At 37.4% G+C, this 22,547-nt stretch overlaps 1 protein-coding gene across 2 annotated transcripts; it reads right to left on the minus strand.

The window, feature by feature from the left end:
* Window positions 1-437: 437 nt before the first annotated feature.
* Window positions 438-17,650, minus strand: LALBA (lactalbumin alpha). Of its 2 annotated transcripts, none has more exons than XM_001915789.5 (4): window positions 2,372-17,650; window positions 1,884-2,042; window positions 1,318-1,393; window positions 438-768 (listed from the first exon to the last, which is right to left on the minus strand). In XM_001915789.5, exons 1-4 carry the CDS (start codon window positions 2,502-2,504, stop codon window positions 708-710), a joined length of 429 nt encoding a protein of 142 aa, XP_001915824.1. In that variant the 5' UTR covers window positions 2,505-17,650; the 3' UTR covers window positions 438-707. The 2 variants fall into 2 exon arrangements, with proteins under 2 accessions (XP_001915824.1, XP_070127411.1); XM_070271310.1 differs by having other exon boundaries at window positions 9,870-10,491.
* Window positions 17,651-22,547: the final 4,897 nt, after the last annotated feature.

A 22,547-nucleotide genomic window follows, 5' to 3' on the forward strand; every position in this document is an offset into this window, starting at 1 on the left:
TACAAAACCAGCTTAAATATCACTCCTTTCATGAATCCTTCCTTGATCCCTTTTCCCACAGCCCTCCCTCCCCAAATATAAACTATTTTTCCTCTTATGAATGCTCAGGGCACATTACTAACCTCTCTCATGATGCTTATGACATTGCTCCCTGTATTATATTTATTATTGTTTATCTTGTCTGTCCTCCTAGTCTTTGAGGGAAGAGACCCTTTTAGCCAACTTTGGATCCCCACTATAGTTCCTTGAATATGCCAGGTGGTCAATAAAAGTTTGTTGAATTGAAATGGTACAGAAAGTAACCTCCATCTTTGTTATAAGTTCAGCCTATTTCCTCTTCAGTAGAGATGAAAGGTGGCTATAACCTATGGCGTCAGTGTCCACTTACTCACCCTACTTCCTCCCTCTCCCTCCAGGAAGAAAATACAGCCAGCCACTCATAATCAGGCCCTTTATTCAGGACAGAAGTGGAATCCATTGTTGTAGTGAAAATGCCATTGGGGGCACTGAGCAAGGGTCAAAATTCCAGTGCACCAGTCATGCATCCCTGAAGAATAGTCCTCAAGTGTCCAGTGGTGTCATTATAGGGCCCAGGGCTTAGAGGCAAATTAGCTTCAAGCAGGTAGAAAGCAGCAAACTGAGGTAGCCTTAGGGAAGAGGAATTGCAGGAACATAAAGAAGGCAGAAGCAGCAAAGACAGGGGGCGTTCACAACTCCTCGCAGAGCCACTGTTCCAGCTTCTCAGAGCAGAGGGGCTTATGAGCCAACCTGATAATGGAAAAAGGAGACAGGGTAAGTTGGTTAACAGGATCTTATCTCAAACCCCCATCTAGCTTTATCCCCAGGTGGGCTGAGGTGGAAGAGTATGGATGAAAATTACAGAAAGACTTTCCTAGCCAGGTGGCAAGGTATATTTTTTTAAATCCATTTTTTAATGGATTTAATGGATAAATGGGCCATAGGGTCCATTCTTTAAAAACGAAGAAAATTGTAAGGCTAGAAAAGATGTGCAATGGTACCAAGGGCTTGCTTTGGGGTCTAGGACTAAAGAACTAATATTAGATGTTCAAGTCCAAGTGAAGGGAGGTCTGGAGCTCAGCCTTCTATTAGGGAACCCTTATAGGAAAATTGCTAAATAGGAATGTAATGAGGAAGGCTTTAAAATTGGAAACCTGAGTCTAATTGATGAGTTTTGTTTTGGAGACTACATTCTATATTAAATGACCAGGATATAGATAGAGGGGGGAGTGGAGCTGGGACTAAAGGGGTGAGAAGAAGGAGGGGAAGGAGAAAGTAGAAAATAGAATGGAGATTCACCAGTAGTCAATTCCTTCACTATCCAGGATCTTCTTGGCACACATCACGTCATCAGTAAGGTCATCATCCAGGAACTCTGGCGGAAGTCACAAAGAAAGGAATGAAAGAGCTAAGTATTACCCAGAAAGGTAATTGGTTTCCCTCTTCCCCGGATCTAGTAGGTCTGGTACTTCTCTGAACTGGAGGTTTGTGCCTGTTGCCTTTCTATCTGTGAAAGCCAGTACAGTAACACCTCTCCCTAGGTAGGGACTCCCTTCACCTCTCTGGGGCTTCTCCAGAGGAATTATCAACTTCATCAGATGACTTACTCTGAAAATGCAGGGTATCAGACTTCAAGATTCTCAGACAACTCAGATCATCTACTAGTGAACTTCAGGGGACTCTCTGCGGATTTGTTGATCATGAAAAATTCTAAAAACCTCTTACTCAGTACTGACAATTCAAGTCCCACAGTTGATGTGGAGTCCAAGGCAGTGAAGCCTGAGATGTGCTTGACACCAAAAAGGAGATAATCCCAGGGGTAGGCAACAGAAAAACAGAGGAACAGAGTAAAAGAAGCTACTCACTGTTACAGGAGATGCCACAGATGTTCCTTGATGGGAGGATCTGGTTGTCCCTGCACCACATTTTATTATTGATCTGGAAGAGTCCATATTCTGTTTTGCCGTTATTTTTAACTATGGTTTGTGTGTCATAACCACTGCTATGAAATATGGTACAGATCCCTGAAGGAAAGATGAGAAAGAGTTATCACAGAGATGTCCAGGCACAGCACAAATGAGAACTTGTATTCCTAGACAGAAAAAGACTGTTCGGCCAATCTCCAAATGTGATAAAGCACAAAGCATCTTGATGAGATGAAAAGAAGAGTTCTAAAAAGGGTCAAATAATGGCAGAAAGGAAAAACAGGAGAATAAATGTAATAAAAGAGTAAACAGATAAGCAGACAAGATAAGAGGATTATTAGACAATTCAATGAAAGTGAAGAAAAGAGAAGGAAAAGGAGGATAGGGGAGAGAAGCAGTTGAAGAAAGCGAGGCAGCAGGAAACTCACATTCAGGCAAAGTGACGCCTTTATAGCCATCCATGGATTTCAGCACCTGGGACAGCTCACATTTTGTAAATTGCTTGGCCTGGGTGGCAGAGAACAGGATGCCCACCAGGAGCAGTGAGGCGAAGGACATCATTTTGGCTGTCCCCAAGAACCTGAAATGGGGGCACCACTCAGCTTCACCTGCTTTTATTCTTGGAGAAAGCCTCAAGGGTTCTGGCACCAAGTCCTACATCCAGGAAGAGGATGAAGAAAGGCTGATTGTGCCAGCACAGAAACTGTGAGCCTGCCAGCTTCCTTCCATAATTTCACCCCACTTTTCCTTTCCCTCCTCCAATCTTTAGTCTGTACCAGGTACTGTTCTTTGTCCAGAGAGAGTTCCAAGCATGATCCAGTTTCCCATTTGGCATTGTTTATATCTTTGTTTCTTGTAAGGTTGGTTCTAGGAAGCAGGAAGTAGCCTACTTCAGGAACAAAGGAAGCCTCACGGGTAACATGAACGAGGCAATCAGAACATATAATAAGGTTCCATGGCCAAGTTCCTCATCCCCCTAGAGACATACAGAATATGGAAAAGGAGTGTATGTCATCACATGCCATGGCCCCAGGATCAGAGCTTGCACTTGTCCAGCCAACCTAGGCATGGAACAAAGCCCAGGAGGAGTTCCTTGATATGGTGGTTCACAGCTGAGGGCTCAGGAATAGGGATAGAATATGGCAACATAGACGATGAGAATCAGATATAACTTGGATCCAGAGACTTCCTATTTCAGGAAGATGGAGAACTTGAAAAGTGTGTATGACAATATTTAGCTATCCTATGAGATATTGTCAGGATCCCCACCCCCAACCACCACTACCACTAAATAATCAGATACTATATTGACGTCGATTAAAAGATTGGTGCCAATAGCTGTTAGCCTCCTTCATGTCAGACTGCAATATCCTCTTTATCACAACCTCTAAACCTGATTTCTTATATTTCAGGGAATATCCATTCCAACCAAACTATTTAAGACCTCCAAACTGAAGGTATTGCAAACTGATATCCTACAACTCTTCGGAATCAAGGCAAACTCTTCTCAGTTTTATCCTGTTTTCTATACCATGGATAACCAGTATATGAAGTCGCATGAGTGAAATGAGTGTGGAGGATCTTGGTGTGCCAAAAGAGATAAGCAGAAGGTCCTGATAGCAAAGAGATACATGATCAGAAACACAGCAAAAGTGCTACATTGTGTTTCTCCTCCATTTCACCTAGAGGCATTGAAAGGGTGCATGAAGGACAGGAATAGGAATTCTATCACACTAAGCTAAGCAAGTATGGTTGAGAATATGTCTGGGAGTGAGAGATTGACCTTGAACCATGTGGGAGAGGGACAGATAAGAAAAACCAGTCCTCGAAATAAGCCAGACAGAGAAAGACACTGCATGATTTCACTCCTATGTGAAAGATAAACAAACGCATGGATAAAGAGAACAGATTAGTGCTTGCAGAGGGGAAGGGGCTGAGGGGTGGGAGAAAAGGGTAGAGGGGCACATATGTATGGTGACAGATAAAAAGTAGACTACTGGTGGTGAGCACAATGCAGCTTATACAGAAATTGATAAATAATAATGTACACTCGAAATTATACAAAGTTATAAACCTTTATGATTTCAATACTGGTAAAAAATAAAATAAAAGCTAGTCCTGAGGACTACTCTTTCTAGTATTGGAGTCTAGTGTAAAACACCTTCTGCCCTGGGCTATGGGCTAAGTACCTGTGAAAGAATAAAATAGCAGGCCAGGGTATTAGGAACCACTGGGACTTTCTACATTTCCAGCCAAGTCAAAACTTAAGGCAGCAGCCTGCTTGCCTATAATTTGGTTGTACCTCTGCCTTTCCCTGTAAGCAATAAAAAGGAGTATCCAGGTCAGGAACCACAGTTAAGTGCAGAAAAGAAAATAAACGTGCCCCGGGCAAGAGGAACCATTATTTTCCTAGAAATGTTTGTAAAATAGCATGTCTGGGGGTCATCTGGAAAAGAAGATAGAAGATTCTAATGGGAACATTACAAACATTCAGAGCAAGATGTAGAATCTTGGAGATAGACCAAAGAAGGACAACAAACAAGGACCCCAGCACTGAAAGAGGAGCTGTATGGAAAGACGCGAGTACAGCTAATGGAGGAAACCTCCTGCCAAAATCTTCCTTGCCAGAGAGCTTTAGTCAGGGTGCTCTGCATGTAGACTGAGATCTGAATCCAGGCACTGAAGAGGCATTTACAACATACTGGATTTTTCAGAAATATGCTAGGAAGCTATGTCCATTCTTTCAAATGCTGTGGTAAAAATCAGGGTTTCTCAAACCAGTCCTTTTTGGAGAAATTCTAGAAATTATGGAATCAGAAGCACCTGATTCAAAACACATTTAGCAGAAGACATTCGAAACTAGTAGTTCGTAGGTGAGCATAGTTTATAGAGAAAGCCCAGGGCAACCATTTGGAGGGAAGACCCTTGGGACGGGCCACAATAATATTGATCATTACTTCTTACTGTGAATATACTCACCTTGTGCTGCTTCCTCCCATAATTCAGGTAAATGATCACTAAACAGACAATGAAGCTAGATCTTGGACTTGAGACCCAAATTTCAGACAAATTTCCTCATTGAATTAGAAAGTTATTTAAAGCAAACAAGATTTGGAGAAGGGGTGCTTTCTATCAGCGCTTTCCTTTTTTGGTTGCTTGTGCAAAAGTCCTTGCAAAGTTACTTAGCACTGTGGGTTCACATTCTACATCCACACCAAAGGCCTACGCTCAATTTACATGGGAGTATTTTGAATTGTTTCTATAACTGCTTTTGTTGTTGTTGTTGTGTTGTTGTTTTGGGTTTGGAGGGGTTGGGGGTAGTTTTTAGTCTTTTTTATGATAGTAACATGGGCTTATAACATTATATAAATTTTAGATGTACATCATTATGTTTCAACTCCTGTGCAGACTACATCGTGTTCACCACCAAAAGTCTAGTCTATAAATGCTTTTATGCTTAGATGAAGAATCGCTTTATTTTCGTGAATTGAGAATAGTATCAGCAAAAAATGCAAATATACAAATGTAAACCAAAACACATAAATTATTTTAAAATACGCTAACTAAAATGAACTTGGCCTTCTTAATTGAATATTAGCTAAAACAAATTGATATGCATGTAATTTCCAAGAATGTTATGAAATTTCTATGCAAAACTTAATAGATAGCTTTTTTAATTTATTAAATGTCTATTTTTAAATAAACATGTATTTATATAATTATACATCAATACCTATGATAGAATCTACATCCTGCTTTTTGTTAATGTGGTACTTTTTTTCCTTTTCTGATTGGCTTCCCTCTCCCCTTCTCATTTCTTCTCTTCCACACATTGTCCATTAACTCATATTAACAGTCTACCATATATCCATCCAAATTTTTGTCAATTGTTGTATTTTTATACACACATATTGTTTTGCTATTCATTTTAAAAAAATTTAATCCACCTGAAATTCCATCTGATTTCCTCTTCTGTTCAACTGGTCATATTTGTCTATTCTAACATAAATGTCTTGTTGATTTCATTTAGTGGTAGTGTAGTACTAACATTGTAGTACTAAGATACCAATGGGACATTTGCTATGTTCTGATATCTGGTATGACAAGTCTTCGTTGTTATTCTCTTTTTTTTAGAAAATTAATCGAACTTCTAATTTTCAAAAATAATTTAAACCTACATAAAAGTTGTAAAAATATTATAATAAACTCACATATACAAATATTATAATAAACTCACATATGCCTTATACCCATAGATTCACCCACTGTCAACATTTTGCCAGATTTGTGCATTCTCTCTCATATTCTTTTTTTCTAGTTTTATTGCGATATAACCGACATACAACATTGTGTAAGTTTAAGGTGTACGATGTGATGATTTGATACATGTATGTATTATGAAATAATTACCATAATAAGGTTACTTAACACCTCCATCCCCTTACATAACTATCATTCATGTGGGTGCATGTGTGACGAGAACATTTAAGATCTACTGTCATAGCAACTCTCAAGTATGTAATATAGTATTATTAGTTAGAGTCACCATGCTGTACATTAAATTCTCCAGAAGATATTCATCTTGTAACTGAAGGTCTTACCCTTCGACCAACATCTCCACATTTCCCTACCCCCAACCCCTGGAAACCATCACTCTATTCTCTGTTTCTATGAGTTCGGTATTTTTAGTTCCACGTATGAGTGAGATCATATAGTAATTGTCTTTCCCTATCTGACATTTCCCTTAGGATAATGCCCTTAAGGACCACCTATGTTGTTGCAAGTGGTGGGATTTCCTTCTTTTTCAAGGCTGAATAATATTCCATTGTGTGTATGTGTGTGTGTGTGTGTGTGTGTATATTTACCACATTTTCTTTATCCATTCATCCATTGATAGACACTTAGATTGTTTCCATATCTTGGCAATTGTGAATAATGCTGCAATAAAGAGATTTAAATATCTCTTCAAGATTGTGATTTCATTTCCTTTGGATATATACCCAGCAGTGGGATTGTTGGATCATATTATAGTTCTATTCTTAACTTTTTTGAGGAACTTCCATACTTTTTTCTCTACTGGGTGTACCAATTTACTTCCTACCAACAGTGCATAAGGGTTCCCTTTTCTCCACATTCTCACCAACATCTCTTGTCTTGCTGATAATAGTCATTCTAAGAGATGTGTGGTGATATCTCATTGTGGTTTCAATTTGCACTTCCTTGATGATTAGTAATGTTGAGCATCTTTTCACGTACCATTTGTATGTCTTCTTTGGAAAAATGTCTGTTCATGTCCTCTGCCCATTTTTTAATCAGATTATTTTGTTGGGTTTTTTGCTGTTTTTTGATTTTTTACTGTTGGGTTATATGAATCCTTTTTAATTTTTATTCTTTTTTTTTTTTTTTTGAGGAAGATTAGCCCAGGGCTAACTACTGCCAATCTTCCTCTTTTTGCTGAGGAAGACTGGCCCTGAACTAACATTCATGCACATCTTCCTCTACTTTATACGTGGGACGCCTACCACAGCATGGCTTTTGCCACGTGGTGCCATGTCTGCACCCGGGATCCGAACCAGCGAACCTGGGCCGCAGAGAAGCAGAACATGCAAACTTAACCGCTGCGCCACCGGGCCGGCCCCTATATGAATCCTTTTTATATTTTTTATACTAACCCCTTATCAGTGTATGGTTTGCCAATATTTCCTCCTATTCTGCAGGTTGCCTTTTCATTTTGTTGATTGCTTCCTCTGCTGTGCAGAAGCTTTTTAGTTTAATGTGAACCCACTTGCTTATTTTTGCTTTTGTTGCTTGTGCTTTTGGTGTCATATCCAAAAATCATTGCCAAGACCAATGTCAAGAAGCTTTTTCCCTATCATTTCCACTAGGAGTTTTATCATTTCAGGTCTTACATTTATGTCCTTAATCCATTTCAAGTTAATATCTGTGACTGGTATAAGATTGGAGTCCAATTGACATTCTTTTGCAGGTGAATATCCAGTTTTCCTCTTACCACTCATTGAAGAGACTGTCCTTTTCCCATTGAGTATTCCAACTTACTTGTCAAAGATTAACTGACCAAATACGCATAGGTTTATGTCTGAGTTCTGTATTCTGTTCCATTGGTCTGTGTGTCTGTTTTATGCCTGTACCATACTGTTTTGACTCCTATAGCTTTGTAATAGAGTTTGAAATAAGAAAGTGCAATGCCTCTTGCTTCGTTCTTTCTCAGATTTTCCTAGGCTATTTGGGGTCTTTTGTGGTTCCATACAAATTTTAGCATTATTTATTGTATTTTTGCAAAAACTGCCATTGAAATATTGACAAAGATTACATTGAATCTGTAGATAACTTTGTGTAGTATGGATATTTTAACAATATGAATTCTTTCAATTCACTAACATAGGGTATCTTTCCTTTTATTTGTGTCTTCAATTTCTTTCATCAGTGTCTTATAGTTTTCAGTGTACAGTTCTTTCACCTCCTTGGTTAAATTAATTTCTACGTATTTTATTATTTTTGATGCTATTGTGAATGGGATTGTTTTCTTTATTCCTTTTCAGATAATTCATTGTTAGTGTATAGAAATGCAACTGATTTTTGTATGTTGAGTTTGTGTCCTGCAACTTTACTGAATTCGTTTACTGGTTCTAGCGGTCTCTTGGCAGAGTCTTTAGGACTTTCTATATATGAGATGAGATCATCTGCAAACAGACTATTTTACTTCTTCCTTTCTGCTTGGAATTCCTTTTATTTCTTTTTCTTGCCTGATTGCTCTAGCTAGGACTTCCAGTACTATGTCGAATAGGAGTGGAGAGAGCGGTCTTGTTCCTGATCTTAGAGGAAAAGCTTTCAACCTTTCACCACTGAGCACGATGCTAGCTGTGGATTTGCATGGCCTTTATTATGTGAGAAATGTTCCTTCTATATTCTATATATTCTAATATTCTTCTTTTTCAAAATATGGTGACATTCCAATTTATTTTTTCATACAAATTTTAATATATTTCATCTAATTTCCACCAAAACCTGCTATCATTCAAATTAGAATTAACATAAAATATACACAGTAATTTTTAGAGAAGTAGCTTTTTATGATGTTAAATCTTTAATCTCAGAATATACCCATTTTTCTCTTTTCAGATCTTATTTTACATAATTCAGCAAGATATTATAGTGTTCTTCATACAGATTCAACCTTTTTTATTAAATTTATTCCTAAGTATATGACACTTTTTACTGTTAACGTGAATGAGATGTTTTCTTCTTTCCATTTCTAGGTGTTTATAAGTAGTACAGAGAACAAGTACTTTTTTGTAAATATATCTTCTACATGCCCACCTCACAAAATATATTATAGATTCTAGTATACTTTTTACTAATATTTTAGGGTTTCTAAGTATATAATCATATCATCTCCAAAGTGATGGGGAAAGTCTCTTTTAGTTCTTTGGCTTCTAGCAAAGGGAAAGTCTCAGGAAAGTTATGTGCCTCCGCCATGGCTGAGGGCATAAAATAATTAACAGCAACAATAATAGTAACCTTCTCTCATGCTAATATAAAACCATTGGCCTGTTCTCACTCAGGTCTGAAGTTTATGTTTACATATCGACATCCAGTCACGGACAGATTATAGTGGATGATACGATGCACAGATCAGACTCTCTCCACTCCTTACAGATGAAAGCATTCATTCCCACAGCTGCTAGGAGGGTTATCTGCAGACATCATTCAACTGAATCCCTCTCTGAGAATCACTCTCAGAGGAAGAGAGCCCTTTTGCCTCAGAAGGGGATAATTCTGCATGGCCATCTCAGTTCCACAACTTCTTATAGGGTTGGCTGAGCACTTTGCTCTGACTACACCATAGTTCAACTTGTCCCTCTAACCAATCCTACTTCCTTCAGGTACCCATCTCCTCACACATACACACAGGTGTTGATTCCAAAAGCACTCTCCAATAAGCTTCTTGCATGTGAATTTCCATCTCAGAATCTGTTTCCTAGGCAACTTGATCTGTAACAAAAGATAATAATAACATCTAGTTTGTGCGGTTAGATAATGAAAACTAAAACTACTGAAAACAGGAGCATGAAAGTCAGGCAATATTTAGAGTATTTCCTAAGGCCTTGTATTCTACAGAAGAATGGTTAAGATATTAACTAACTTTATTAAGAATGTATTAGTATGGGGCTGGCCCCGTGACCGAGTAGTTAAGTTCACCCGCTCTGCTGCAGGCGGCCCAGTGTTTCGTTGGTTCCAGTCCTGGGCGCGGACATGGCACTGCTCATCAAACCATGCTGAGGCAGCATCCCACATGCCACAACTAGAAGGACTCACAACAAAAGAATATACAACTATGTACTGGGGGGCTTTGGGGAGAAAAAGGGAAAAAAAAGAGTGTATTAGTAAAATTTTCAAATCAACTAGTAAAAGAATGGAAATATAATATATAAATTTCAAACTCATACAGGAACAAAATAGAATAAGAAAATAACATACAAGCAAAAAATAGAATTATCAAAAAAGAATAAAACTAAAAAATAATAACAGATATGTGGAAAATCCCCCAAATATTTTGAAATTAAAGAACACACTTCTAAATAACCAACTTGTCAAAGAGATAAACTTAAGGGAATTTAAGAAATATTTTGAACTGATTGAAAATAAAAATATAATATTAAAATGTGTGGAATGCAGCTAAAGCAGTGCTTAGAAGGAAATTTACAGCAGTAAATGCTTGTACTAGGAAGGAATAAAAATATCAAATCAGTAATCTAAGTTTCTACCTTTCCTTTAATTAAACTAGCCCTTTAAAAAGAATATTCAAAATACCCATCCAGACTTACACGGCAGTATTGTGAAGAAAAAAACACAAGCGCTAATATGTAATGTCCTCACCTGTGTCAATCTTTACTCAGTGCCTGTGGAAAGGGGACAGAGTCCAAATAAGAGAAGCAGCCTGGAAATTCCAGACTGGGGCCATCAGAGAAGTAAATCAGGACCTATGGGGATGGAAATAGTGGCTAATAGCACCTGGAACTGAGGAATAACTTCCAAAAACACAGCTATGGAGGAATGTAAGATAAAACTCCCACTTTGCAACTCTATCCAAGAAGAAAATAACCCTTGAAGGTGAAGAGGGATACAGATGAACCATTGTATTACAAAGAATCAAACTGTGGTGAATCTATGTCAGAATCAGAGAATGACAGAAGAGACATCAGGCTAGTCTGAAAACAAGAGCAACCTCCAAGGTATGTGACAAGCGTTGGGAAATCAGTACCAGGACTCACAAACTGGGTGAGAAGCAAATAAGTAAGAAGGAGAGATCAAAATCCAAAAGAGAGTTAGGGATGAATGGCAAGAAATAGCAGGTTATAATTCAGGCAGTTGGAAACAGGGCAGAACATACAAAGGTCAGGAGTCCCTGTGGCATTTACCCTTTAGCATGGCTGGATTAGAGGGCACATTTGGAAGCAGTAACATGAATTTCTATTGTTTTTTTTTTTTTCTGCTTTGTCTCCCCAAACTCCTCCCCCCTCCCACGCCGTACACAGTTGTATATCTTAGTTGCAGGTCTTTCTAGTTGTGGCAGGTCGGACGCCGCCTCAACGTGGCCTGACGAGCAGTGCCATGTCCGCTCCCAGGATCTGAACCCTGGGCCGCTGCAGCGGAGCGCACAAACTTAACCACTGGCCACGGAACCGGCCCCAATGAGTTTCTATTCTTAAAGGAACTCTTACCACTTCTGAGTTGACAACAATGGGAGCTCTGACAGTTCAGCCTTTCTTCTACTTAGGGTGACTTTACCATAGATTTTTAAATACTTTTGTTGCAGGAAAATTTATATACAATTAAATGCACTTATTTTAAGTATACAGTTTGACAAGTTTTGATAAATATATGCACCCATGTAACACCACAATCAAGATTTAGGACATTTCCATCACTCCAAAAAGTTCCGTCATCTCCCTTGGCAGTCAGTGCCTCCTCCCTGACATCAGGTAGATTTTGAACTTATTTCTATAACAATTAATGAGCTTGGCATGTTCTAGAAATTCGCATAAAAGGAATCATACAATATTATGTTTTATGCCTGGCTTCCTTTACTCAGTGGGATATTTTTTATATTCATCAATGATGCTATGTGTAACCACAGATCATTCCTTCTTATTACTGAGTAGTTTTTGGTTGCATGAATATACCACAATACATTTATCTATCCCTTGCCGGTGGACCTTTGAGTTGAGTTTTTTCCACTGTGGGTCTATATGAACAAGGCTGTTTTGTACATTTGAGTGCAAGTCTCACTGTGAATATATGTTTTCATTTCTCTTGGATAAATACCTAGGAATGGAATTGATGTGTCATTTGGAAAATGTACAATTAATCTTATTTTTTTTAAGTCAAACTTTTGTCCAAAAAGGCTGAATTATTTTTGCATCCCCATCAATGATGTATGAGAGTTTCCATGGCTCCACATGATCACCAACACCTGGTATTATCAGTCTCTAATTTTAGCCACACTACTGGGTATATAGTGATATCTCATCATAGTTTTAACTAATATTTGCTAATAAATATCTCTATATGTAACAAATGACCAATTCTAAATCTTCTTTTGTGAAGTTCCTATTCAAATCTTTTGTCCATTTTTTATTACATTGTCTTCTTATTATTAAGTTGGAAGAGTTCTTTGCGCATACTAGATCAAGTTCTTTTTCAGATATATTTATTGTAAATATTTTCTCTGAATCTACGGCTTGCCTTTTCATTTTCTTACCAACGTGACTTGAAGAGCAGAAGATATTATTTTGATAAGGTCCAATTTATCATTTCTCTCTTTTATATTTAGTGCCTTTTATGTCCCAGCTAAGGAATCTTTGCCTGCATACTCCAAGTCACCAAGACTTTTCTCCTCTGTTTTCCTCTAGAAATGTTATCATTTTTTACTTTTAATTTAAATCTATAATACATTATGAGCTAATTTTTGTGTGTGGTTTGAGATGGGGTCAGGGTTTGATTTGGTTTCCTTTTTTTTCCTATATGGACAGTTTTTCTATAATGCGTTCTATAAATGTCTATATGGACAGTTTTTCTATAAGTTCTATACATGTATCCAGTTGTTCCAGGACATCTGCTGAAAAGACTAACTCACTTCCCCCCATTAAATTACTTTGGCATCTTTGTCAAAAATCAGTTGAAAATTTATGTATTCATCTATTTCTACACTCTTACTTGCTCCATATACAATATATCCCTATGCCACTTTAACACTATTTTGTTTACAATAGCTTGATAATAAGCCTTGAGACCAGGTACAGTAGTTTTTCTAACTTTGTTTCCTTTTTCAAAATTTTTCCAGCTATTCTAGATCCTTTGAAACCCATGGAAATTTTATAATTCTCTTCTAATTTCTACCCAAAAAAATATTAATGGAGTTTTTTATTTGAGATTTCATTAAATCTGTATATCAATTTGGGAAGAATTGACACATTAATAATATTGAATGCTCCAATCCATGAACATGGTATATTTCTCTCTTTATTTAGGTGTACTTCAATTTCAATGTTTTATCACTTTCAGTGTATAAATCTTGTCCACATTTTGTTATATTTATCCATATGTTTTTATGCTATTTTAAATGGCATTCTTAATTTTATTTTCCAATTGCTTATTGCTAATTAATAGACAAAAAGCTAACTTTGCATTCTGTTATGTTGTCAAACTCACTTATTAGTATTTCTGGTATTTCTTTGTAGTTTCCTTAGTATTTTCTATATACATGATCATGTCATCTGCAAATAAAGATAGTAGTGTACTCAGAGTTTTTCTTATGATTGAGTGTTAAATTTTTCAAATGTTTTTTCTGCGCTTATAATTTTTCTCCTCTGTTTTTAATGGGGTAAATAACGTTGATTGATTTTTAAACTTGCATTTCTGAAATAAACTACACTTGGTCATGATATATGAGCATATTAATATATTGCTGGAATTAATTTGCTAAAATTTTGTTAAAGATTTTTGTCTATGGTCATGACATATACTGACCTGTGACTTTCTGTTTCTATAATGTCTCTGTTAGGTTTTGATATTAGGATTATTCTGGTCCCACAAGACACATTAGGAAATGCTCCCTCCTCCTCTAGTTTCTGAGAGAGTTTCTGAAGGCTCTGTATTATTTCTTACTTAAAATTTTATAGAATTCACCAGTGAAACTATCTGGATCAGATCTGGATTATCTTTCAATATAAGCACTTAAAGATATAAAGCTCCTTCTAAGCACTTATTTAGCTGCATCACACAAATTTTGATATTAATATTATTAATATCATTTAACTCAAAATATTTTCTCATTTCCCCTGTAATTTCTTCCTTTACCCTTGGGTTATTTAACAGCATGTGGCCAGTGACTATAGTTAAAAATACTGTATTGCATATTTGAAAGTTGATAAGAAAGTAGATCATAAAAGTTCTTATCACAAGAAAAAACTTTGTAACTTTGTGTGGTAATGGATGTTAACTAGACATATTGTTGTGGCACTTTAAAACATGTACAAATACTGAATCATTGTGTTGTATACCCGAAACTAATATAATGCTATATGTCAATTATATCTCAATTAAAAATATATGTTGCCTAAATTCCAAATATTTGGAGTTTTTCTAGATATTTAATTGCTATTGGTCTAATTTACTCCACTTGTGGTCAGAGAAAATACCTCTTTTTATATTGTATATCCACCAACATAGATTCATAATTACTTTTTATGCTTTTGAGTTTTAAGTTCTATATCAAATTTAAAAGTGATTTATGGACCTACATTACAGTAGTACAGAATTCTATATTTGTCTATATATTTACCTTTATCAGAGAGTTTTATATTTTCATATGGCTTTGTATATCTGTTTATCATCCTTTTGCTTCAACTTGGAGGACTTTCTTCAGTATTTCTTTTTTTTTTTTTAAGATTAGCACCTGAGCTGACAACTGTTGCCAATCTTCCTTTTCTCTCTTTTCTTTTTTTTGCCTTTTCTCCCCAAATCCCCCCCAGCACACAGCTGTACACTCTACCTGTGGGTCCTTCTAGCAGGGGCTTGTGGGATGCCACCCCAACATGGCCTGATGAGTGGTGCCACGTCTGAGCCCAGGATCCGAATCAGCGAAACCCTGGGCCACCGAAATGGAGGACACAAACCCAACTACTCGGCCACAGGGCCAGCCCTCTCTTCACTATCTCTTGTAAGGCAGATCTGGTGGCAATGAACTCCTTCACTTTTTGTTTATCTGGGGAAGTCTTAATTTCTCCTTCGTTTTTGAAGGACAGTTTTGCTGAATATAGTATTCTTGGTTGGCAGGGTTTTTTCTTTCACACTTTGAATATATCATCCCACTCCCTCTATCCTGCAACGTTTCTGCTGAGAAATTGGCTGATCACCTAGTAGGAGCTCTCTTGCACATGACAAGTCACTTTTCTCTTGCTGATTTCAAGATTCTCTTGTCTGTGACTTTCGACAGTTTGATTATGATGCGTCTCAATGTAGGTCTCTTTAGGTTGATCTTAATTAGAGTTTTTTGAGCTTCTTGAAATTTTATGTCCATTACTCTCCTCAGATTTGGGAAGCTTTCAGTCATTATTTCTTCAAATAAGCTCTCTGCCCCTTTCTCTCTTTCTCCTGCTTCTGTGACTCCCATAATGTATATGTTGTTCCTCATGGTGATGTCCCATGTCTCCTAGGCATTTTTACTCTTTTTTTCTTTTGGCTCCTCTGCCTCAGTAATTTCAAAATTTCTACCTTTAAGTTCACTGATTCTTTCTTCTGCCCAGTAAAGTTTGCTGTTGAGTCCCTCTAGCATATTTTTCAATTCAGTTATTGTGTTATTCAGTTCCAGAATTTCTGTTTGGTTCTTCTTCATAATTTCTCTCTTTGTTTATATTCTCATTTTGTTGATTTCTTGATTTCATTTAGTTGTCCATCTGTTTTCTCTTTTAATTCATTGAGCATCCTTATGATGGTTATTTTGAATTCTTTCTCTAGTAATTCACATATCACCATTTCTTTAGGGTTGGCTTCTGGAGATTGTTTGTTTCTTTGAATGGCCGTGTTTTCCTGTTTCTTTTCATGCTGTATTATTTTCTTTTGGGACTTCAGCCTTTGAAAATTTAGCTCTCTCTCCCAGTCTTTGTGGTCTGGTTTCATACAAGGAGGACTTTCTCCAATCATCCCAGCTAGAGAATCTGGAGACCTCTCAAACCTCTTCTGGGAATGCACACTCTCTGGATTTGCACATGTAATCTCCTAATTAAAGAAGTTTGCCAGTTTCTCCTCAAGATCTCCTGTTTGTCTGCAATTCTTCAGCCTCTCCGGTCATAGAGAAAGTTGCAGTACTAGAGTTACACCTAGTGTCCGTCTGTTGTACTACAAATTCTGGCCATGGGCCAAGCCACAGTGACTGCCTTTGTTCTCAATCGCCCCCAACCTGACATCCCATTCCTGTCAGTGCTTACTTAGATTCAGGCAAGACAGAAAACAGTCCTTTGGTAACACCCCAAAAAGTCAGAACATTGGATATACTTTCCGATCTTTTCCCTCCCAAGGAAGAAGCCAGGAGTTACAGATTTCCTCCCAATCATGCCATGCCATGCCATGCTGAGAAGGGCTCTGGTGAGTGAATGTCAAGAATTTTCCTGCCAGATTTCAATGAGGTTGGCCTCAGGCTTGAACAACCTTATGTCATAATGTTTTTTTACACAAAATAGCCTTCACCACCTTCAGGCCAAAAATATTAACATTTGTTTTCTGTTTACCTGTGTTTGGGGTCTTCTGGCCTCAAAAGATTAGATATAGCAATTTGTACCCACTTTCCAAAATACATCTAAACAATGTAAGCTTTCAAATCTCAGGTGCTCACTTTCACAAAACCACAAATGGCTTATTCCTAGAAACATTCACCATTCTTCCTCTGAGATAAGAAATGGACAATGCCCACCTCACAAGCATGACCCACCGAGTGGCAGTGAAGGAGGAGAGAAAATTAAGATTTTTTTTAATGAAGAAATTCTTCAAGAAATATCTGACTCAGTTGGGAAAAGTAACAAGGATTATAGGTATTCCAGAAGGAGAAGAGAGGGAGAAAGGAGCAGAGGACTTGTTTAAAGAAATAAGAGCTGAGAACTTCCCAAACCTGAGGAAAGAACTGGACTTACAAATACAGGAAGCCAATAGACTCATAATTACATCAGTGTAAAAAGATCTTCTCCCAGGTATATAACAGTAAAACTGTCAAAAGCCAGTGACAAATAGAAAATATTAATGGCAGCAAGGCAGAAGAAAATAACCTGCAAAGGAGCTCCTATCAGGCTTTCAGTGGATTTCTCAGCAGAAAACTTACAGGCCAAGAGAGAATGGAATGATATATTCAAAATACTGAAAGACAAAAACTTTCAGCCAAGAATACTCTATCTAGTGAAATTATCCTTCAGGTATGACAGAGAAATAAAAGTTTTCCCAGATAAACAAAAGCTGATGGAGTTCATCATCACTAGACCTGCCTTAGAAGAAATGATGAAAGGAGACCTCCTACCTGAAACAAAGGTTTACAAGGTTTGAGCAAGGAGATAAATAGACAGACAAAATCAGAAAATTGTAGCTGTCTATCAGAACAGGTTAGCAAACACTTAATTATAACATAAAAGATGAAAGAAAGCATCAAAAATAACTATAAACACTTCAATTTAGTCACAAACTCATAACACAAAAAAGAATAATTTGTGACAACAATAACTCAGAATGGGAAGAGGAAAGGGATGGAACCTGCTTAGGCTAATAAAATGCTATCAGAAAATTGACTATCTCATCTATGAGATCTTTTATACAAACTTCACGCTAACCACTAAAAAAAATCAGAGCAGGGACACAAATGATAAATACAGAGAAAATTGAGGAACCCATAAGAGAAAACCAGCAAACTGAAATGCCAGTCAGAAAAACAAGGGACGAGAAACAAGGGAAATATAGAACAACCAGAAAGCAAGAGATAAAAGGCAGTATTAAGCCCTCATATATCAATAATCACTCTAGATGTAAATGGATTAAGTTCTCCAACCAAAAGACACAGAGTGGCTGGATGGATTAAAAAACAAGACCCAACAATATGCTACCTCCAGGAAACACATCTCTAAAAACAAACACAGGCTCAGAGTAAAGGGCTGGAAAATGATACTCCAAGTAAATGGCAAGCAAAAGAAAGCAGGTGTTGCCATATTTATATCAGACGAAGCAGATTTCAAGATAAAACAGGCAACGAGAGACAAAGAGGGGCAGTATATAATGATAAAATGGACATTCCACCAAGAGTACAAAAATCAATTGCATTTCTATGCACTAATAACAAACTCACAGAAAGAGAAGTCAAGAATACAAACCCATTTACAATCACAACAAAAAGAATAAACTATCTAGGAATAAATTTACCCAAGGAGGTGAAAGACCTATACAATGAAAACTATAAAACATCATTGAAAGAAATCAAAGAGATAAAGAAACAGAAAGAGAGTCCATGCTCATGGATTGGAAGAATAAACATACTTAAAACGTCCATATTACCAAAAGCGATATACAGATTTGATGCAATCCCTATCAGAATCCCAATGACATTCTTCACAGAAATAGAACAAAAACTCCTAAAATGTTTATGGAACAACAAAAGACCCCAAATAGCCATAGCAATCCTGAGAAAAAAGAACAAAGCTGGAGGCATCACAATTCCTAACTTCAAAATATACTGCAAAGCCATAGTAATCAAAACAGCCTTGTACTGGCAGAAAAACAGACACACAGATCAATGGGATAGAATTGAAATCCCAGAAATAAAACCACGCATCTATGGACAGCTAATCTTCAACAAAGGACCCAAGAACACACAATGGAGAAAAGAAAGTCTTCAACAAACGGTGTTGGGAAAACTGGACAGCCACGTGCAAAAGAATGAAAGCAGACAGTTATCTTACACCATACACAAAAATTAACTCAAATGGATTAAAGACTTGAATGTAAGACCTGAAACCATAAAACTCCTAGAAGAAAATATTGGCATTACACTCTTTGACATCTGTCTTAGCAGCATCGTTTCAACTACCACGTCTACTCAGGCAAGGGAAACAAAAGAAAAAATAAACAAATGGGACTACACCAGACTAAAAAGGTTCTGCAAAGCAAAGGAAACTATGACCAAAATGAAAAGACAACTCTCCAACTGGGAGAAAATATTTGCAAATCACGTATCCAACAAGAAGTCAATTTCCAAAATATATAAAGAAATCATACAACTCAACAAGAACAACAAAAATAACCTGATCAAAAAATGGGCAGAGGATATGAACAGAGATTTTTCCAAAGAAGAAATACAGATGGCCAACAGGTACATGAAAACATGTTCAACATCACTAATTATTAGGGAAATACAAATCAAAACTACAATGAAATATCACCCTACACCTGTCAGAATGGCTATAATTAACAAGAGAAAAATAAAAAATGTTGGAGAGGATGTGGATAAAAGGGAACCCTCATACACTGCTGGTGGGAATGCAAACTGGTTCTGTCACTATGGAAAACAGTATGGAAATTTCTCAAAAAATTAAAAATAGAAATACCATATAATCCAGCTATCTCACTACTGGGTATTTAGCCAAAGAACATGAAATCAACAATACAAAGAAATTTATGCACTTCTATGTTCATTGCAGCATCATTCACAATAGCCAAGACAGGGAAGCAACCCAAGTACTCATCAACAGATGAATAGATAAAGAATATGTGGTATATACATACAATGGAATACTACTCAGTTATATGTAGAAAATGCATATAAAAACTAGAAGGAAATATATTTCTAAATAAGAGTTATTTTAATGCATATGTGCTATTCACCTGTTTTTATTGCCATGATCCAAAATTAGTCTTGAAAGACAATTGGCATGACATTACTTTCATGAAGGATGGCATGGATGGTCAGTTATTCCAAAAGCCAAACTTTGTTTTTATTAAGTATCCTCCAACATTTTACTGGATTAAACTAACAGCCGTATTGAGAATATTAGTTCATGTAGTTATCTGCAAGCACATATTGCAACAAGTTTATCCTGCAGGGCTCACCAGGAAGTTTTACTCCTCCTAGTGAGTATTGTAAGAGTGCTTTCCTGAGACTTTGTTTGTTAATGACTGAGGCCATTGTTTGATAACATCTATTTTATATTTTTTCCAGGATGAAATCTTGACAATCAATAGGAGCCAAATTAGGGTACATCTTGTGTAGGTGTGTACATCTGTGGATCTGTTCCATAATACTTATATGAGGAGGTAGCAACTATCTAAAGATAGTTTTATGAACCAACTTAATCATATTTCCAGGCCAACTCATCACAGTTTTCTTCTTTTTCTTAATATCCTCTATTTACTCTTCTCCTCTATTATCCAAAGGCAAAACTGTGGAATGTCAGATTTGAATTCTGGCTCCACCGTTCACTAACAGTATGATCCTAGACAATGTATTTGACCTCTCTGTCCTATAGTTGCCCGATATACGTAATTGTAGATAATGATAAAAACTACCTCCTATGATTCTTGTGAGGCTTCAATGAGATAATCTTGTAAAACTCTTATCAGAGTGCCTAGCACATAGGGACTATTTGATAAATGGTCTTTTTAGTTTTGTTATTTTCCTTTCTGGTTTTCACATCCTCCTCTTTATATCCTTTCCATTCATTCTTGATGCTTATATCAGTGAGTTGGGATGAGGGATATAAGAAGCCAGTCCTATTAAGGTGAATTTTTCCCCAGGCAGGATTTCTGCATTCAGGAAAGCCAGCTCTGGATGAAGGGGGTGTCTCATCAGGGTACTATAGACCCATCATCAAGGCATGGGTAACTGAAATTAGTAGCTAGATAACTCTGTTAACTCAATTTTGTTTTGTTCATTGCTATATACCTAGAGTCTAGAAAAGTGCCTGACAGGTCATAAATATTCAATAAATATTTCTTGAATTAATTAATGTCATGACACATTTTTATACAAAAGCATAACGTAATACCTAGAAAACAGCCTATAGATACTTCATTTCCACTTTAAACTCACAGATAACACCTCAGAAAAAGAGCTGAAATTAACACAAACTTTTAAGCACAAGCTGGATATTTTTATTACTACTATCATAAATTCCAAGTCGATAAACTCTGGCTTTCCCTTCTACCTAGAAAATGCTCTTCTTCTTCTCTTTCTCACCTGGCATCTCTGTCAGGCTCTTTACACAACCCAAGACCTAGGCAGCCATATTTTATTCTCAGCTACTCCCTCTAAGAAAGTATGCTAATTACTGCCTTGCAGGTCACCTTTTCCTCATACACGTCTTCCACTCTGCCTTCCACCTGTCAAGGTAAGACACTTGTCCAATTTCTTCCAGGAAGGACCATCCTGGTCTGTTACTAGGAAAACCCAACCCTTGCCATGACCCTGTGCTGTCCTCCGCCTGACCTCGATCTGCTCTCTGCTTTCACGTGGAAGGAACTCAGTGCTACATTTCTGCAGCAGGGTTCCTTCTTCACATTTATCATTCAGCTGCATTTTACTATCCGCCTCCATTATCTCTTGAAGGGACCTGACCTAGTTTTAGGTTAATCTGTGGTGTTAAACTATCAAACTAAACAGAACAAATTATCTACAGAATTATATGGCAGTTTCCTCCTGCCTCCTCCCTGCTAAGAGATTAAAGCAGGACCCCAAGTCCTGACCCACGCCAGGGTAGAAACTGCTAATCTAGCCCTTAGAAGTCACACTCTAAATAATCCATCCCAGCGCTGCAAGAACAAATCACGGCATACTCACATTTCATCTTGGGGTTCTCTCTGAGCATCAGATATGTATTAACTAAATTAATATTTGCTTAATAAATCATAAAGTATTACATAAATGTTGGTTTTAATTGTGGCTATTCTTATGTCTTTCCAGTCTTTCCCTATCTCTTAAGGAAGAGGTCATTAGATTTGAGTGAAACACTTGGATATGGTCCCTGGTGGACCAGAACATTTCCCTGGAACGAAAACATAGATACAGTTGCTCCAGTTGGCTCCAAGCTACATTTCCTCCCCAGGGAGGTTCTTCTTCAACACCCACAAGGGAAAGAGGCTGTCCTGCTCTAGAAAAGGCAGTAGTGTCCATAGCAGCACATATAGAATAGGGACAACAGTCTTCTGTGGGTACCCTGGGGTAGGGAGAAGCCAATAACATGGAGCCTCCACAGGAGAGAAGCAGAAAATCCACAGAGCTGTCAGCTGGCAGAAGAATTTAGTCCAGGGGTAAGACAACCAGGAGAGGAGTTGACTCCAAGCCCGAAGCAGGTCAGGCCCCCTCTCCACTGAATCTTAGTTTCTAGAGTTCTTCTGGGCTGATACTACTCTCTGCCTATAGAGAGGACGCCCTCCTATCCAACATAAACAAGTTCAGAAGAGAGCTTGCCATATTTTTTAAATGTCTTGTGTTTGTTCCAGGAGGTTCCAATGAATGGGGCCCATATTTGCCAACAAACTTCTGGCGGTTCTAGGAAG

Source organism: Equus caballus, chromosome 6 (genome assembly GCF_041296265.1).
Source record: "Equus caballus isolate H_3958 breed thoroughbred chromosome 6, TB-T2T, whole genome shotgun sequence".
NCBI classification, from domain to species: domain Eukaryota; kingdom Metazoa; phylum Chordata; class Mammalia; order Perissodactyla; family Equidae; genus Equus; species Equus caballus.